The sequence below is a fragment of the Apis dorsata genome, unplaced genomic scaffold (genome assembly GCF_000469605.1).
Source record: "Apis dorsata unplaced genomic scaffold, Apis dorsata 1.3 scaffold_44, whole genome shotgun sequence".
Classification (NCBI taxonomy): Eukaryota; Metazoa; Arthropoda; class Insecta; order Hymenoptera; family Apidae; genus Apis; species Apis dorsata.
In genome coordinates this window covers 1,905,832-1,925,731 of record NW_006263346.1, presented here as the reverse complement: position 1 = coordinate 1,925,731, position 19,900 = coordinate 1,905,832, and the positions used below count along the sequence as shown (strand labels likewise).

Here is a 19,900-nt window from a genome sequence, read left to right as displayed (position 1 = left end):
AAAAAAAAAAAAAAAAAAAAAAGAGTCACATACGATACGGCAAATATAAAAATTCGCCTGAAGCGATTTCAAAAATAAATGTTTGTCGAAAAATAAAAATGTCAAATTTGTATACTACGAAGCTCTGCAATCGAAATTAATAATAAAATGTAATTGAATACGATTTTATTCGAACGTAAAATAACAAAGTTCTAATTTTAAAAAAATCTTTGTTAAAAATTAAATGTTGAACATTCTACGCAATGCTTTTTCAAAGTAGGATTAAATCGTATGAAATAAACAAACTATTATTCAAATAAAATATTTATTTTATTTTTCTTCTTTGTTCGCAATAAAATATTTTACTATTTGTTTATTCGAAAAAATTTTATCGATTATTCGTTCTTTATATATTCCATCGTCATTTCAAATTAAAGATTTATTACATTTCTTTCTCAAAAATTTTTATTTCTATAATTTATCTATGAACTTTTAACTTTTCAATTTCATTATAAAATTTCAAATTCATAGAAAATTTCTCGATTCTATCTTAAATTCAGTTACAGAAATTTCACAAGATATTTTCAATCATTTATTTTATCATACAATGCAATATTACTTGAACACGAAGAAAACATTTTTTTCGTTCTATATTAAAAGATTTCACGAAATTATTTCAAAAATCACCACGATACGATATATTCTTCCTGTAACAATTTGTAATAATTTTTATTTATATAATTCATTCCATCCGACACAAGGAGAAAATTATATAGAAATTTCTCGAGAATGGGATTTCGTGTCATAAAAAAATATGTTAATTGCGAGGAAAACCGAGCGTGGAAATGCTCGAACGAGAATTCTGTATCCAACACGGTGCCTGGCATGTAATTACCTGCGTGCTCGAGAGGACGTTCAAAAAACGGCGAGCTTACGTCACACGTGCCATTGCTGGTCCTGGAAAGCTTTGCGTGTTCACATGACGACTTAAACGAAACTTTTAAAAGCGCGACCCGATCGTTATTCGTTTATTAAAAGCAGAAATATTTATTTGACTTTGAGAAAAAAAAAAAAGAAACTCATTACTCAATTACTGTAATTATTTATGTTTCTCGTAGCTTTTTGAAAAAAAAAACATGGCACGAGATGGGACAAAGTAACTCGGTCAGACTTAAATTATTTTAATTATTTAAATTGTGAAATTAATTTTTGACATTTTGTTGACACATGATAAATTTTCTTTTTTTTTTTTTTTGTTGCTGTTTATATTTGGAATCAATTTCTATCGTTATAAATATCGTTTTAAATTTATAACGAGCTTAATGAAAGTTTGAAATTATGATGATGACAGAATGGTCTCTAGTGATGCGATATTAGCGCCACATAATTATTAACTAATTATACTTATATATTTATTCATTTAAGAATTAGAATTTCAGTCAGAATTAAAGTCAATGAAATAATATTGAATTGTCAAATCTAAAATGGAAAGAATTTAATACATAAATGGTAACTATTTTCTATATCAATTTAAAAATTCAAAAGGACATTTTCAAAGTTTTTTATTGTAAAAGAAATTGATTAATTACTTTTATTTTATTTTAAATATATCTTACGTTTTTTAAATTTTGTAAATAATTTATTCTCTAGATAATAATACTTGAAATTTTTTACACTGCGAGTGAAGCAAGACGTTACGATTTCTAAAAAAAGACGACTTTGAGGAAAGTTATCTTTGCATCATTCATAATTGATTATTTGAACCATGCAAATGCGTGCCTCAACTTCTTATGCGTCAAGGGTAATATTAATACTTAACCGTTTATATCTCGAATAAAGAAAATGCAAGGGAGAATTTTGCATTTGTGGAAAACCAAGATAAAATCCCTCGATGTTGGTTAAATTTTATATGCCATTTGCTCATGAATTTACAAAGATAAAAAAAAGGAACAGAATATATTTAACGATTTGGGTAAAAAATAAGTAAGGGGAAAAAAAAGAAAAAAAATATATATATATATTATGATCATACTCTATCTTTTAATTTAAATGCTTCTCTCTTATTATTCTACAAATGTGCAAACAAAAGCAACGTAATTTAGTTTAAATTTAACTTAAAAGTAAATTAAAATCTTGAATCTGCCATTATTTAAAAATATTTGATTAAAGTTTTTAATTATATCATTATATTAAAATTACAAAATATACATTTAAAAATAATTATTATATTATTAAATATAGAATAATATATTCATTTAAGAGAGAAAATAAAATCGAATTAAATAATGAAATACGTTTAATCAATATACGTTTACAACATTAATTTAACATATATTTTATCCTACAAAACATGCCAATTTATGTATACAATCTTCAATACTTAGAGAAATAACTCTATAGAACTATAATTTCCTAACGTTCAATTTTCTCTCAATGCCAAACAAAGTTCCACTAATGAAAAGTACATATCGATTTTCGCTCGATCTAATCGCGTATATGTTCTGTGTGAAGTCTAGTGCAATCGATGCGGATGGACTTCGGCGAAATTAGAGTGCAAATACATTCGAGAAATAAAACTTTCGAGACTTACTATTTAAAAATCTACTATTAAAAAATTTTTCACTGATGAATATCATATCGAAAATAATAATAATCCTCTTACGATTCAATTTTAATTTACTATATTAATAACGAAAAATAATAATTCAAGAAAATTTCTCGAAAATTTCATTTCCAAATGAATTTGCATTCGATAATACATTTTTTTTTATTTTTTTTCTCTGATATAAGTAAGATTCGAGGAGGATGGAATTATTCTCCTTCCACGAAGTTATCCGTCCATCCTCGAGTCTGCTCGAATTTTCAACCCTCTTTAGAAATCTCGACTTCGTCTGTCTGTGATCCCCTGTATATGTTCGATGTTCGACAATTTTTTTTTTCTCTCTTTCTCTCTCTCTCTCTCTCCTTCTTTTATTCTTGATTGTTGTGTAACGTCGTGACCTTGGTCCTTGGAGCTCCGCGATCCAAGAAGTGCATTGTCCCGCCCAGTCGAACCGGAAACAAAAGCTCGAAGGCGATCGATGATGAAGAACCTCGAAAAATTGGTGGAAACCGAGTTCCGGGGCAGGGTCTTCGCTTCTTTTCGATCACTTCGATGTTCATTTTTCGCGTTTAAATGGAATTCTCGATATATTCGGAAGGGGAAATTACGTGTGTGGGGGTGGAGGGATGTACAATTCGGATCCAGCAATTTTAGATTTTCAAATTCAACGAGATGGAATAATAATAAATCTGAAAAGTGTTGATTTTTGAATAAAAATCACGCTACAGTTTACATATTAGATCGCATTTTTATGTAAAATAACGAGAATGAATCGGTCCAGTTTTTGACGTGCAAATTTTCGAGAAAGGTTATCTTATCCATCTCGGTGGAAAGATCGATACGCCTATTATTCCATTCCTCTCTCATATCTCTAATCTCTAAATGTATCTGTTATCCATAACGTACGAGGTATTAGAAGAGAAAAAAAAAAAAAAGAAAAAAGAAAAATTAATTAGAAAGATGCTGCAATTGATACACGTACTAACCGGCATATAATGCCATTTTTCTTTGTTTGTTCTCTGTGGCGCCCGTTGTTGTATCCACCTGAACACCTGAAAAAAACAAAACCACTCACTGAAAAAAACCTCTCAAAAAATCTCAAAAACTCTACCTCCAGGTCTTGAAGGTACTAATTAAATGCCTCCTTAACGAAGTTTAAATAAAAAGGCTTGTTTCGCCGTACGTAGCGCATGCTTCAGCTTGTATGCATTGATATTGCACCTTTTTCTCTCTCTCTCTCTCTCTTTCTCTTTATTTTCCTCCATTATTTTCTCACCTTTGATTTTTGCTCGATTTTACTTTTTGTTCGCATCTGCGATACTTTATTATATACTCGCTTGCCTTCTCCTTCTCGTTTATTTCCGCGCGATTATTTATTTTTTAAATGCACGAGCAACGTTCTACCTATGAACAACGATCGCCATTTTGTCACTGCGTTAACTACTCACTACTTTAATCACTCACAAGAATATTTTCTAACCTAAGGAAAGGATCAAGTAATTTTTACAGACTTGTCTCGCGATATAATTATATTATAAGGATGGTAATTTTAACAAAGAGAGAATGGCGTTCCAAAAGGAAAGCGTTGCTCGCGACCAAATTTTTTTTTAATCATTCGCCAATTGTCCGCAATTTGTATTTCAATTTGTTCTCTTGCTCGTGTATTTATGCTCTATTTATGTCTGCGATAACACTCTTGAAAAAATTCGACAAAATTCTTTTCAAATTTTGCTACTTTCGTTCCCCCTACATTTTGATTGAAATTGATTGAAAAGTAGCAGAGAAGAGTTTTAGATCGATGATGTTGTCGGGACACGATTGGATCGTCGATTTTATTTTTGCTAATACTTTTTAATCTTCTGTGTACCTGCACGCGTAAAGAATGTTCGCCACGATGATCGCATGTATGGGTAGAGCAGATATTAGTAATTAGTAGGTTATAAATAATATGATACGTTTATGTTTGGAGATTGTGGTTTTAAGCGTGTATTAAAGATAAAAAATTCATAGATATTTAAGCTAAATAATCTATATATTAATTTTAGAAATCAAAATTTCATTACGAAGATTTGTGAAATTGAAATTGAAAATTTTTATAAGAAATATTGTAAAAAGATTCGAGGGAAATATATCCCTATTCCTATAATGAACATACAAATCTGTTTAATACACGCGAAACAAGGATCTCTTAATTTCTTAATAGTTAGCCGAGTAAAAAGTCTTTAAATCTTTCAAAAAAAAAAAAAGAAAAAGAAAGAAAAAACAGTTTCGAAGATACGAAACGAGTACATCTCTTAATAAATTCTTCCTCCCGTTTTTCTTTTCTCTCTCTCTCTCTCTAATAATTATTTCTTTTCTTTCTCAACAAATAATATTTAATTTTTAAAAAGTGAGAAAGGAACAGCAAAATTATCCTCCAAGAAAAGAACAGAAAGAAAAAGAAAAAAGAAAAAAGAAAGAAAGAAAGAAAGAAAAATATCCAAATCCAAGAAAAATATAACAGATCCATAATTCTGTTAAAACGATTTATCCCAAAAAGAAAAACGATAACAAGAATGTGTCCAATTAAAAAAATATTGACATATGATTATTACAATAATTTCCTTTTGTAAGTAAGTATTCCTTGTATAATTCAAAATATGCGTCGCAATTTGTATTCGAAGAAAGATGAAAAGAGAGATCGCACGGTGCCCCGTGTATAAAATGCCTGTAAATACACACACACGCTTTTGAAAAAGTAGAAAAAACCGATAGAGAGTGAGAGCATATATTATAGATGAGGCGCGAAATTAGTTGCTCCGAATTAGCAGTCTGTCCAAAAGAGGCAAGACAGTAGCGCATGCAACTTGCACGGGGCCCCGTGCATAATATCTTAATTGAAATCTAGCCAACTGTGCGCCAAACCAGGCGCCAATATGCTAATTGGATTAGATTCTCTAGAGATTCATCACCTTTATCTCGCTATTCGCCTTTCACCATCATCCCTTGCATTTTATTCTTATATCTCTTCCCTTTTTTTCGTTACTTTTCTTTTTTTCATAGTTATGATTTTTATTGTTCATTGTCTTTTTATCTATTTTTTTTTTCAGTGTATATATTTTATAAATATACTTTGCATCGAGTTTTGTCGGATTATACATCCTCCATATCGTTCACGCGTTCGTTCCATTTTTTATTTCTATTTCGTACATGTACATTCAATTATGGGGCTGATTTATATTAGCATATATTTCTGCTACATTTCTCTAAGTGTCTTTTATCAATGATAATACTTGTGTTTCTTTGGTTTCAAATAAAACGAAACGTTGCGAATTCGTTCTCGAGCAGAGAGTTTCTCGATCTTCGTGTTTCTCGTGATATTTATGCGAATAATATTATATAATATTGTCGAGTTTGTTACGCAATGTTTGTTAAATACAATGAAATGTTTATTATTATTGAATGAAATTTCACGCTCGTTTATTATTATCGAATTATAGAATCGAATATCTCACTTTACGATTGATTTATATCGGTTTATTCGGGAAATTGTTAATAAATATTGTTCTTTCCTAATATTTGATCCCATTGAATCTCACTTGATCGAAATATCTTCTTTTTCAAGTTCGTTCTTTAAATTTGCTTTAAAGTTTATCTGTTACGTTAGATATCGAGAAGCTTTTACTCTGATCACGACAAAAATGCTGAAGGCACGGCTTTGAAAACAAGCCAATGTAAATAACACATCTACCGTGGCTGTAAATAACATTTGTAAATAACAAATATCTCGATAATATATTTGGCATGATACGTTTCTTTATAAATTTTTTTTTTCTTTTTTCAATGTTCCATTACACACAATTACGTTTCAACAACGCGCAGAATTTATTATTGTACACATTTTATACAAAATATCAATGGAACAAGAAAGATCTATGCCAAATGTAATTCTCGGTATCACGTTTATATACGTACGATTTATTTCATCTATTTATCATTTTTCTTTTCCTTTCTTTTCTTTTCTTTTCTTTTCTTTAATCGTTCAGTGAAATCGAAGAAAAGAAAACCGATCTGTATCTTTTTTATATAATACTCTCGTTGTGCAAATATATATATTCACGTTTATCATTTTTTCTCTTCAATCTTACTCTCATTTATATTCTTCATCGTTCTTATTTTCTTTTCCTAATTCGTCATTCTCATTTCTTCCTCGCTCTTTATCTCTGTCTACACAATAGATAGACTGAACGACATCGTCCCTTATGAATCAGACGAGAATTAATTCTCTATCTTTTCTTAGACAATGGCGGCGACCAAGAGGAATGCGGCTGGTCTAACCTCGGCAGTGCCAAGAGCGACCTTAAACGACGAGGAGCTGGTAAGAATTCGTCCTTTAACATATATCTTTTTCAGCCATCATCGTCATCTATCGCGTTTCCTATTTCGTATATAAAATAATCTATAATCGCTTTATACATAACGGCGAGAACTAATTTGAATATTTTATAACGATCGTAATTTTTGAAATTATAATATATGTTCTTCGCGTGAAAAACGTGATTTACTTTCTCTGGATCGAGATTAAAAGAATTTTCTTTCAAATCGTTGTAATTTTTTATTAAGCGTTAGATGTCTTTGCGAAACTCGTTCGATGTTATTTTATAGTAGTAAATATAAATAAGAAGGGGAAAAGAATAAATAGATAAAGAATGAAAAATGGATCAAATTTTTGTCGTATAAGGATAAATTTTTGAGGTATAACATTTGGATCGATCGATCTCAGTTTCCTATCTTCTTTTTACAATTTTCTAATATCAATTCCTTATTTATTTATTCATAAAATATTTTAAAATTAGAAAATTTATCGTGATAATGTATATATGAAAATGATACAATAGAAACATTTTTTATGCGACACGCACACACGCACACACACACGAAAGATGATCCAGGCAAAACTTAGATTGCCAACGCGATCGAGAGGAAAGAATCCAGGGAATCGAATGTTCCTGGAATGTTTAGATTTGTTTTGAAATGAAGGAAGCGTTTCCCGCGCAAACGTCGAGGGTCGAGGAAGCGAAGTGAAATTAAAACTTCCTCTCACTGGTCGGGAAATTTTTTTTTAATATCCGCGAATGAAGCTCGTTTAGAAGAATCTTGATAGTCAATCTTAGCGTGGATCATTCGCGGAATAGCACGTTGGAACGCGATGAAATTCGATCGTGTCGATTTCGTCGAGTGTCGTAAAAAAAAAAAAAATAAAAAAAATAAAAAAAATAAAAAGAAAGAAAAACGACGAGAAGTCTCCTCGACATTGATTGGAGGATCGCGTGAGGACGATAGGCGACCTTGATGCGTTATCGAAGATCGTTAGATAAATTTTTATAATGCGCGAAGATGCGGGTATAAATTGCACAGATTGTTTTTTCAAGTTTGGAGAAAAGATTGAGGTGATTGGAAAAAAAAGTTAAAAGGATTAGGGTATATTTTCTTTTAAATTGTATGGAATTATAAGTTTTTATTTTTATGGTTTTAGAACAGATTGTAGAGTTTGGAAACTTTCTTTGGAAAAATATTTCACGATATTTAGAAAAGAATTAAAGAAAAATAAAAAAATTTTTATATTAACTATTTAAATTGATATGAATGTGAATAAAAATGAGAATAACCTGAAATAATTTCTAAAATTTTGATAAACTTCAGAGAAAAAAGAGAAAAATTGTATTGAATTTGCAAGAAAATATATGGCAAGGTATAAAATATTATGAAATTTCTTGAAATTTGAGCTTCAATGAAATATGTTTGCTAACATTTCATCATTAAATTAGAGAAAAATTGATATGGTTTTACTTTTGCATCTCTGATATTCGTATTCCTTTTTTTAAAAATTATTTTTCAATTTTGAGAGAGAATTTTTAAAATAATTGTTCGTATTTTATGCTAAAACTTGACAACAAAATATGTATATAAAGATTATATTTGCCATTTCAAATTATGAGTAATATATATTAGTATGTATTTCAAATATTATCATAAATTATTATAATGCTATTATATAATTCATAATGAAAATAAAATGTTCATTTTAAGAAAAATAAATTTTCTTCAACTAAATATTAAGAATATTCTCCATACTTAAAAAATAAGCTGTATAAATTTTATTATTTTTTCGTCTGATGAAGGTATAAAAGATGAAATATTTAATTCATTTTTAATATTTATAAATATCTCATAACTCTATTAGAAAATTTTAATACAGATTAACCAAACAATAATATCTTAAGTAAAACTAAATATTTTTATATTTAAAATTCTCTCAAAGATACAAAAAACGCATATTATCCAACTCGTTAAATTCTGAAAGCAAATCGTAATAACTTGGTCGCGAATTAAACAATATTTCTGACAAAAATTTATTCTCTTTTCCTAACAAATAAAAAAAAAAATAAAAAAATCTATAAAAGAAATTCACTTTTTCATATCTTCATCACTCTGAAAAATAATTAAGCGCTTTTATTATAATTAAAACGAACTGTGTGTCGTATAGAAATACTTAAAAATAATTTTAAGCGGAATAACATTTCAATCACGGCGAGCTGAGAAAAGTAAAAATAGGTTAAATAAAAATTACGTAATCTCGAAAGACGCTTTATCGACAGAATTTTAAGAAGCAAGATTCACATTCAGGAAAACGTCATTAGAAGGATCTAGCGGTTCTAAGGATCGACTGCCATATTGAAAATGGTGTCGAGTGGCGCGAATTTTATTTTGCGCGACCGAAAACGAATTATTCCCCATGTTTATTGTAACGATGAATAACAGGCGAAAATTCATGATTGTTTGTAATCAAACACGCATATTAAGAAACGCGTCATCATAAAATTTAAGCGATAACGAAATAATAAACAAAATAAACATATCCAAGCGTTATCCAGCGACGATAGCTCGCCGACGAAGCTAAACTAAACTATAATTATTTTTCTGATAACTTTTTTTCTTTTCACATGAACTGTGCTGCATTTTATCCTCATTTACGCGCTATTTTCTTTCACGTAAGTGTGGCCCAACCTGTCTCTCTTTCTCTCTCTCTCTCTCTTTCTTTTTCTTTCTTTCTTCCTTTCTCTATTTCTTTGCTTTACTTCTATCACTTCTTCTCTTTCTTTCTATCTATCTTTTCTGTCTCTTTCTACTTATTTTTTTTTTCTGTTCTAATCTGAAACACGTTCTGCGAGAAAAAGCAAAATTCGTAGCGAATCTAGACGAGATCGTTCTCTTTCTTTCTATCTTTCTTTCTATCTTTCTGTCTATCTCTCTCTCTATCTCTCTTTAGCGGCTAGGGTGAACGTTTCGAATATATCGCATATCTGCATAATAAGTATTTGTACACACTCGTCGCGAGCATTGCCAAACGTGAGCGCCACGTAGCGGTTGAAACGTGCGGTATTATCGCGATGTGTGTATATGTATGTGGGTCACGTGTAGGTTACTCGCGGATATGAGATGCTACAATGGTCATGTAAACCGAGTATAAATTAGGATAGAGCTAGGAGAGTCCGATTCCTGGTCATGAGTGTCGGATGTTCCTCATGTTCGTCGTGTATTTGCAAATAGCCGCCGATATCCATTCATGATTTGCGAAACGTTTGATGACGAATTCCTCTTCATCAAATCTTTTTTATCCTTTCATCGCTAATAAGTAAATTATCGGATAAAAATTGGAAATATTTGAATTCGTTTATAAAATCGAATGATTCATCCAATTGGATGAATTAATTAAACGCACGTAAGAATTGGAAAATCTTATTTATTATCAAAAAATTTATTCGATCATTCGGTATATTGAAATTTATTTCTGAAAATTTAAATCGAAAGAAGAGCATGTTCTTCTATCACAATTTAAAGATTCAAAATTTGACTTGGTTAAGATCTATCTGTGTTGTACAATTGATAGGATTCCATTGTGTCTATGAAAGTCAGTTAAAGATAAGGGTTAAAGGATCACGGGAGGATCTGATTTAAAGAGATATGTATATATATGCAACAACGTAGCAGCATTTTCCGAAATAAGAATAGCCGCCGAATAAATCGATATAATTTTAAATAAAAATTTCATCTTCCAACGTTTCGAAAATAACGATTCAGATTCCCGTTCCATCGAAATAGCCTGCAAATACTCGAAGCAAAAAAAAAAAAAAAACGAACATGGAACGAATATGTGGAACATCCTGAACTCACGACATTACCTTTATAGTGCTTTTTAGCGGATCGATGCTTTTTTACACCCCCTTGCAGAGCGTTTCCAATAGTAATACGACATCTAGAGAACGTGTGCTCACCCTCCATCTCTTTTTCTCTCTCTTTCTCTCGAACTCTTGGTTGAAAAAAAAGGAAAAAAGAAAAGCGAGTCGAAACAAAGCCAAAGGATTACATTCATCGAATCGATAGGAAAAACTTTGTTGTTGTGTTTTTTCCTTTTTTTCTTTTTTTTTTTTTTTTTTTTTTTTTTTTTTTTTTTTTTTGCCCAAAAAGAAAAGAGGGGAAAAAAAAAAAAAAAAAAAAAAAGGACCTAAAAAAAACCAAAAGATTTTATTTCTCCAAACCATAGAAAAAAATTTTTTTTTTTTTTTTTTTTTTGCCCAAAAAGAAAAGAGGGGAAAAAAAAAAAAAAAAAAAAAAAGGACCTAAAAAAAACCAAAAGATTTTATTTCTCCAAACCATAGAAAAAAATTTTTTTTTTTTTTTTTTTTTTGCTTCGAGTATTTGCAGGCTATTTCGATGGAACGGGAGTCTGAATCGTTATTTTCGAAACGTTGGAAGATGAAATTTTTATTTAAAATTATATCGATTTATTCGAAGCAAAAAAAAAAAAAAAAAAAAAATTTTTTTCTATGGTTTGGAGAAATAAAATCTTTTGGTTTTTTTTAGGTCCTTTTTTTTTTTTTTTTTTTTTTTTTTTTTTTTTTTTCTTTTTTTTTTTCGCCACAAGAGAAATGTGGCCAGTAAACGTTTTTGTCGTTCGTCGATCATCCAACCGAGGAAGTGTCAGTTTCGAAAGTGTCGAAAGACGAGAGAAAGATAAAAATCGTGCAGAGAAGAACGAGGGGACGAGGGTTCGAGTATCCTCGAGCCCGTTCTATTACCCTACGAAGACACGAAAGAAATAGAGATCCTATGTTCTCCTCGTAGCGCTCCTATCACTGCGCGAATTTTAGGAAGATCGATCTGTGTTGCCTGTGCACGTCAAATATGAAATTCATTTTTCTGAAAAATAAAAAGCAAAGAGTTACTTTTCGCAGTAGCTTCTTCGAAATATTTGAATCACGTGGCGAATTTCATTTGCCGCGCGACGTGCATTGATTTTGGATATCTTGGGTTGTTCTTTCGATAATTCAAAAGTCAAAATGAAAAGTAAAAATCAATGATAATTCTGTTTCGTGTGAAATCTTTAATATATATATAACCTCGTAATTGTACAAGAGTTGTAAAACAAAATTTTAAATCGTAAAACAATTACCTGTTTCATTACCCGGAAAAAAAAAATATGAAAAAATAACAAAAATTTAAAAGTTGATTTCAAAGAGAATTCTCGTGAAAAGATAAATTATTTTTTTATGTACAAACCGTAAAATTAAATTAAATCAAGAATAGATATTTATGACCGACTGCATATGTTACATCTCGAAAGAATTTTTGTTGCATAAATTTCGAGATCAAGCGAAGAATCATTGAAAAATTATCTCCAATCTCAAACTTATTACAATTTTATTAAAAATTTCAACATAGATAGAGAGAAAATACGATATATCTCTAAATAATAAAGAGACATGAGTTCACCTTTCATTAATTGAAAGGAATATAATTATTCTATTATGCGCGAAGTGCATGGTATAACTATTACTATTACAACCATCTCCTTTACAAGTTAACAAAATGAAGATCTCCGCAAACAATTATCTTTTCCAAGTGAAGCAAAATCAAACATATCTCCCTCTCCACTCTTCTTCCTTGATACAACAAATATGTACACCCGCAAGCACACTCCTTCCTTCGTCATCGTGAAATTTACGCAACGTGTACTATCCACCCACGTACAATCGTGATCACAGGCAGCGCAAATGCGATCGACGCGAGCGCAGACGCACACGCGTTGAGAAACATGTAAAAAAAAAAGAAGAAAAAATAAAGCCCCCTTCGATACGTCTTGCGCCACCCTTTCCTTTCTCCACCTTTTTTAAGTTAGAATGTGAGAAATTCGAAAGGACAAGATGCATGAACAACGCATCGTACATTTCGAGCGAGTAGTAGAGAATCCTCTTGAGAATCTCCGAACATTCTTGAATATAAATTTGATTTGTGATGAACATTCCAAAAACCAAACCAACCGTACAACAACAGCAACAACCCCGTGGAAATTCCATCCTACCCCCCCCCCTTTTGTTTAATCCGTGTACACAGGATTGCGTATGTAATTAGGTCTCGCCAGGCACACCAATTCCCCTCTGGCACGTTATGATTGTCCGCGTAATTATATACGAGAGCTAGCGTGACGTTTCGAATGAATGACACCGATTTGACTGTAAACATACACACGCATACAGTATATGTATACATATATATGTATATATATATAGTGAGTGAGTATATATATATATTTGTACCTTTGATCTTGCATGAGAACGAAGCAAGAGTTTCACACGGAAAGGTGAGTTCACGATAGGAGGAACGAATAGGAATAATAGGGATGATTGTGAGGTAGTGGAAGAGAGTGTTGTGGACACGGTTTCGAAAACTATATAGGATAAAAATGGATGAAGTAGTTTTTTTTTTTGTTTGTTTGTTTGTTGTTGAATTTTGGAAATATTGCAAAAGGATTGTATCGAGTTTGATACATAGTGGAAGAAGAAAGAACGTTGGGGTAGTTTTTGAGAACCCGTTTCGATCCGTGTCTGGTCGCACTCTCTTCGTTAATTGGCGCGAATGCCGACATCTTCGACGCATCCTCTGCTCCAACGAAAATCGATGGAATCGAGAATTTTGATTTTTGAAAAAAATAATTTCTTCAGACGGAACGAAAGTTTTTATTTTTTTTTTTGTAGAGGAACGATTTATTAATAATATTGTACTTAGCAGTTTTTATATAATAGAACTTGAACAAATAAAAAAGAAGAAAGATCCAGTTTGAATTTTAGATTGTTATAAAATATCTTTTACAATACTCTACTCCTTAACTTTAAATATAATATTAAAAAAAAAAGAATACTTAAGATTGAATCACTGAAGTATTTTATTATTTATTCTTAGAAGAATTTCTGATGGTTGAATAATAACCTGAAATCTACCAAAAGAGTACATCTAAAAAAATTCTCATCACCACTCCCAGAAAAAAAGAACCATCGAATTTCGAACGAGCAGCGAAGCGCGGAGTTGATCGTTAGAATGATCCTTGCAAATGAAGAGTATCCCACCTTCCCCCGATTCAATTCACTTCGTTGCGTTTATACTAACTTGTCTGTGCAACGATACTGCACCCCGCAGAAGATGCACGTGTACAAGAAAACGCTGCAGGCGATGATCTACCCGATCTCCTCGACCACCCCCCACAAATTCGTCACATGGACTGCCACGTCGCCTACTTACTGCTACGAGTGCGAGGGCCTTCTTTGGGGTATCGCCCGACAAGGGGTGCGGTGTACGGAGTGCGGTGTCAAGTGTCACGAAAAGTGCAAGGACCTGCTGAACGCGGATTGCTTGCAAAGTGAGTAATTTATTTTATACATATATTTATTTATTTTTTAATTCATCATTCATGAACGATATTCCATATTTATTGGATTTTGACACACGTTTTTATAGTAATTTAAATGGAAAAAAATGGAAGATTTGTGTTACCAAGTGTGATGCATGATACGTTGAAATTTTTATATAATAATATAATTTAAATACGTTTTATACGGTTAATGTTGGAAATGAATGCAAGGATATTATAAAGTTCTAATCGATCTTTTTTAATAAATATGGCGTGTGGTTTATATATTTTATAACACGTTGAAATATCTTTAAACAAACGTTTTACTTTGTGATATATTGTATAATAAATTTCAACGATAATGGATTAGTCGGGTACTTAATGTAACACAGATTGAAGATTATCCATGAATCCGTGATTTAGACGGATTAGTTAAACTACGTGCAATTCTATTAATTGTATTTGCAAGCAATTAGAGTAAATTGAAATGGAATATTATCTTTAGGAGAGAGAATTCGGTGAAATTGGTTATAATGATAATATAGATAAATTTATAACAAAACATTTCTCGATAACAATTTGATTTTCCATTCAAAGAAAAGAATTACTTAATTTTATCGAGATTATTTTCGAATTTTCGAATCGACTGACTTTTTCATCCCTCTTGTATATAACTTATCCTTACTTCTACGAAAACATTTACTATTATTTATCCTGCAATCAGCAAAAAACTCTGACAAAAAAGAAACACGATGCTTTATAATTAAATCAATTCTCCAAATTTAATAAAAAAAAAATTTCCGTGTCCAGTTTCATCATTTTCACTCCGATGGATAAAACGAGTCTGTCCGAGTTGTAACACAAAACGCCATTAACTCCAATTAAACTAGTAACGATAAAATAAATTGGAATCTGCACACGAAACAAAACTGTCGCGACATTAAACTCGGCTACGTTGGAGGAGGCGGTGGTAAAATTACACCGTGCTCCTCCGCCTCCATTGCGAACTTAATTACCAGAAGCGAGAACAGTTGATGCAATTAACGAGAGGTGAGTCGAAAAACGGAAGGAATCACGAGGAGAGCTTTCAATTGATCTCTGGCGATAGTAACGTAGAATTGGGCATTAAAATTAATCGATTAAAATTTCGAGATTAAAATTAATTTCAAATAACGAATGTATTTTAATTTCTTAAAAAAATTGGAGAATTCTTCTCGTTACAGAATCATTCAGAATGATAGAAACGAAAAAAACAAAGAATGAATTATAATAATATTCTATTTTAATCAACGATCACTTTGAAACTTTATTATAACTTTATTTACAATAGTTGAAAAAAATATATTTGATAAAGAAAATTCGATGCTGGTGACTTTATTCTCAACTTCGCAACCGAATTGAAATTTTCGAAATTTTCTAGGTGTGACGATAAATAAGGGAGAAAATTTTCTCGAGAGATTTGCCTCGAATTTTCCACGATCGAGTTGATTGCAAGATTTCCATCGACGTGGAGGCGCATAGAACTAGACAAAGACGTAGAAATTGTGAAGGGGGGAAGGGTAAATGGAATTCATGCGAAAATTCGGGAATCCGCGATGTTGATTTCGTGGATGTGAATGAGAATAATGATGGCTTTGAGTGTTCATTTTGGAGCAATAAAATCGTTTATGGTGAGGGGAATATGTATTTACTGCTAACAATTTGTTCATATTTCAAAATATCTTGTTTATGTAAAAAAAAAATGAGAAAATTTTTATGATAGGTTTAATTGGAGATGGGCAGATCGGATAAAGTAAAATAAAAAAAATACATATGTATATATAATATTAATTTGATTAATAATTTTAGTAGTTTGATAGAATCTATAAACAGGTTGATTAATTAAAAAATAGATAGAAATGAGATATTCTCTTCATCTATAATATTCTTTGTTTTTTTTTTGTACTTTATGTTACTTTGATTAATTTAAAATCTTATTAATTAACAAATGAAGAAATCTTGTTTGTTACAGAAAAGAGATAAGAATATAATCTTTTTATATCCAATTTTTTTTTATTTTAGATTCTATTAAATGTACAATAGTGAAGAATTATTATTTTTTTCATTTATATCATTTTCTTTTTCTATAATGATACGATAGATAAAGTGGGGATTATAAAAGTGATGAAACTCTGTAAAATTTTTATTTAAAAATGAATTTAACAAGATTAAAAATAATCAGTTGAAAGAATAATTGTATAAATAAGAGAAACAAAAAAAAGGATAAACTAATCGATAAAATATTTGACATTAATTAAAGTTTTAACGAAGAGAACCTTGGAAAAACAGGAAATTTGTCGATCAAATTATTTTTCCATTTCATTGATCACTACTTGTCTATTATCTCGTGTATATTTGCTCCTGTTATTGTTAAAATAACTGGCAATTAATTGCACATCAATATTTAAATTCACCATGAGGTAAACTATTAATCAGATCGCGAGATCGTGCATGAAAATTAAATATTTTAATTAAAATTTCATGTAAATTATTCATATACAGGATTGGAGCTTTACAAGTCTGTCAAACGCACGTGGAAAATTCGGCTACATGGAAATTGATAATGATTTTGCAATAGAATCCTACGTGTTCTCTTGTCAACTTATTATCAAGTGAATTTAGCTTTTAATTATTCGAACGTACTAGAAAATTACTAATATTCGACAGAGATTAAATTAGTCTTGTATAATTATTTGTCGAGTATCTCAACAATTAACCAGAAATAAGTTTAATATAAATCTATAGAGAATAATGAATTATCGTTCATAAACAAGAGTTATAAATATATCTTCTATATAGAATAATGAGAATAATATTCAAAAACAGGATGAAATTCTAAGTTCTGTTTAATCCTTTGCTGACCAATATATTGAAATAATTTATTACAATAATGATATTTGATTATTAATAATGTAATTAATAATGTCATATTGATCGATGTGGAATGTAAATTCTAAATTGAAATTTTGTTAATAATACTAGTAATAAAAGTACATTAAAGACAAAAGATTAAAAGTAAATATATGTAATGATATATTATTAATAATTTATTTTCTTTCTCATCTATTAAAGAAAGAATCTCAATTAAAAAGCATAAAATTAATTTTTATATTCTACGTTTTCTTTCATATAATTCTTGCTTGGAATAATTTTTCATATGAAAAATGATTTAAAAGTGATAAAAAATATATAATTAAAATATAATGTTCATTAATAGAATCATAATTATTTCCTACACGAATATATAGATTTTATATATTTTTATAAATCACTAGAATTAAAATATGCAAATACATGATTTTTTAGACGTTTCCAATAATTCGAGAATAAAATAAAAAATTAATCAGTTTCGAATCGATTGCAAATCTAAATCATCTTCACTTTTTTCAATATCAGTGAATATTTTTTTTATAATATCAAGATTTCAAGATTATCAGATATCAAGATTTTAATCGCAATATTACTCTGTAAAATGATATCTTGAAATGATCTATCACTTGTACTCCTAATTTTAATAATTAAAACAAAAACCAATCAAAAAAAACATTACTTTTTTTTTCATTAACTTCATCATTCGTATCCAGCAATTTCGAAATTTTCAAAACATTTTTCCAACAAATGGAATTTTTCCAACATCGCGACGCAACAAATTCGGGACCATCGATTTTCTATTCGTAGGAACCAATATTATCGATGAAATATTCAGACTTTTTTTTTTTCATCCCCCTCCCGAACGATTTATCGTGAAACATCACAAATTCCCGAAGGTGTTGTCCATTTTCGTGGCTGCCACCGTTTATTTTTCGGGAGAAATCGATTTTTCGCTCCTCTGTCTGAACGATCAACACGCATAATTTCCGGTCTGGGTGAGGGCAGATGGATAAAACGAGCTTCTTCACCGGAAAATTAACGCTCCTCGAGTCTTCCGGCCGACGAAACACGCGACTGTTGCGTTTCGACACGTGTGCATCTCGTGGAAGGTTTTTCAAGAGTGCGTGCTCGGAAACCTTGTGAAGCGAAATAATGAAAGAAAGATCGCGAAGATAAAAGTTAAATCGAGAAAAGTTACGATTTTATGTTATTGGAAAATAATAGTAGATTTAAAAGATTGGGATTAAATGTATATTTTCGATGATAATTGTTGTTTCTTTAATAAGTATAGCCACGTTTGCGAATATATTGTACGAGGATACTCTTAGAAAATTAATTGAACTTAAAAAAGATTATTAATTGCAGGATCAATTGCAATTGAAAAAATTTTCGAACAAATCGTGAATGTATTTTTTCGCAAATAAATCATTTATTCACGGATGATAAGATCTTTTTGCAAGACTTTATTTCAAAATTATTGTCTGATCAGTATCTAAGATTATAAATAAAATATGCAGAGACTCTTAAATACGATATAATAAAATTTATTTATACACAGTGATAATTATAGTTTAAATTACGTGCAATTTTAGATTTCAATTTTATTGTGGCATAAATTTAACTTCGAATATTCGGAGAGAATTAACCTATATTTTTAAATTTGTCGAATGAAGTACAGGTTACGGATTTATCTGCAATGAAAATATATTGTTTCGTTTAAAAAGATTTCACACAAAAAAATATTACAATCTTACGTATTTTTATTTACCATACAGTTTGAAATTTAATATAGCACAGGATGAATTATTTTTAATACCACTTTAATCCAAACGCAACAACGTGTTCTCGCTGAATTAGTTACTGACCTACACCAACTGATTAAATCAGATTACGTTAATGTATTCCGTTAGTACAGTTATGCAACAAGAGAATATATCTGTCTAGATCAACTAGATTAAAAATAATTATGTAATTCATGGACTTTTGTTTATAAATCACTTAACTAAATTACGTTTGAGAAAAACTTTCATGAAATATTAAATCAATGAAAACAGTTGTTCGATATACACAGTGACAAGATAACATTTTTATGAAAAAGTAAGAAAAAAATATGGAATAAATTTTTTTTTTTTTACTTTCATTTAAAGCTTCATTTTCAAGAAAATTAAATTCATAAACTTCCACGTTTAATAATAATAAAACTTGAAATTTAAGATGACAAACATTTTTAAATTATGATATAAAATAAAATGACTTTTTTATTCGCAATCACAAATCGTCTATTATCATAATAACAAATACACAAAGAGAAGGGGAAAACTCTTCTTATTTATTCAGAAATAAATTTCCAAAAAAAACGAAGCAATCTTGTCCATGCACAATTTTCAACCGCACACCTCGTCTATTCTGTTTCAATTTACTTCGAAATGAGATATAAACATAAGTTTCTGAGAATTTCCTCCTTAAAAATCGAGAGGCGTGCAATATTAGAGACCGTTTTATAGAAATGCTCACCCATGACTTTTTCATTTTTCAGGGGCGGCTGAGAAAAGCTCGAAGCACGGTGCCGAGGATAAGGCGAACAGCATCATCACGGCGATGAAGGAGAGAATGAAGCAGAGGGAGCGAGAAAAGCCCGAGATCTTCGAGCTGATCCGGTGAGTTCTTCTTGGCATATATATCTT

The 19,900-nt window shown here is 30.2% G+C and overlaps 1 protein-coding gene across 18 annotated transcripts in view; it reads left to right on the top strand.

The window, feature by feature from the left end:
• LOC102676760 (protein unc-13 homolog B) overlaps positions 1-19,900 on the top strand; it is a 352,205-nt gene that overhangs the window by 291,274 nt on the left and 41,031 nt on the right. For 14 of the 18 annotated variants that reach the window (XM_031514136.1, XM_031514142.1, XM_006608811.2 and 11 more), the window contains 4 exons: positions 3,699-3,707; positions 6,861-6,938; positions 14,096-14,315; positions 19,753-19,873. In XM_031514136.1, coding sequence (XP_031369996.1) covers positions 3,699-3,707; positions 6,861-6,938; positions 14,096-14,315; positions 19,753-19,873 — 428 coding nt within the window. The remainder of the gene's footprint in view (positions 1-3,698; positions 3,708-6,860; positions 6,939-14,095; positions 14,316-19,752; positions 19,874-19,900) is intronic. The other 4 variants (XM_031514167.1, XM_031514164.1, XM_031514151.1 and 1 more) reach the window with 2 other exon arrangements.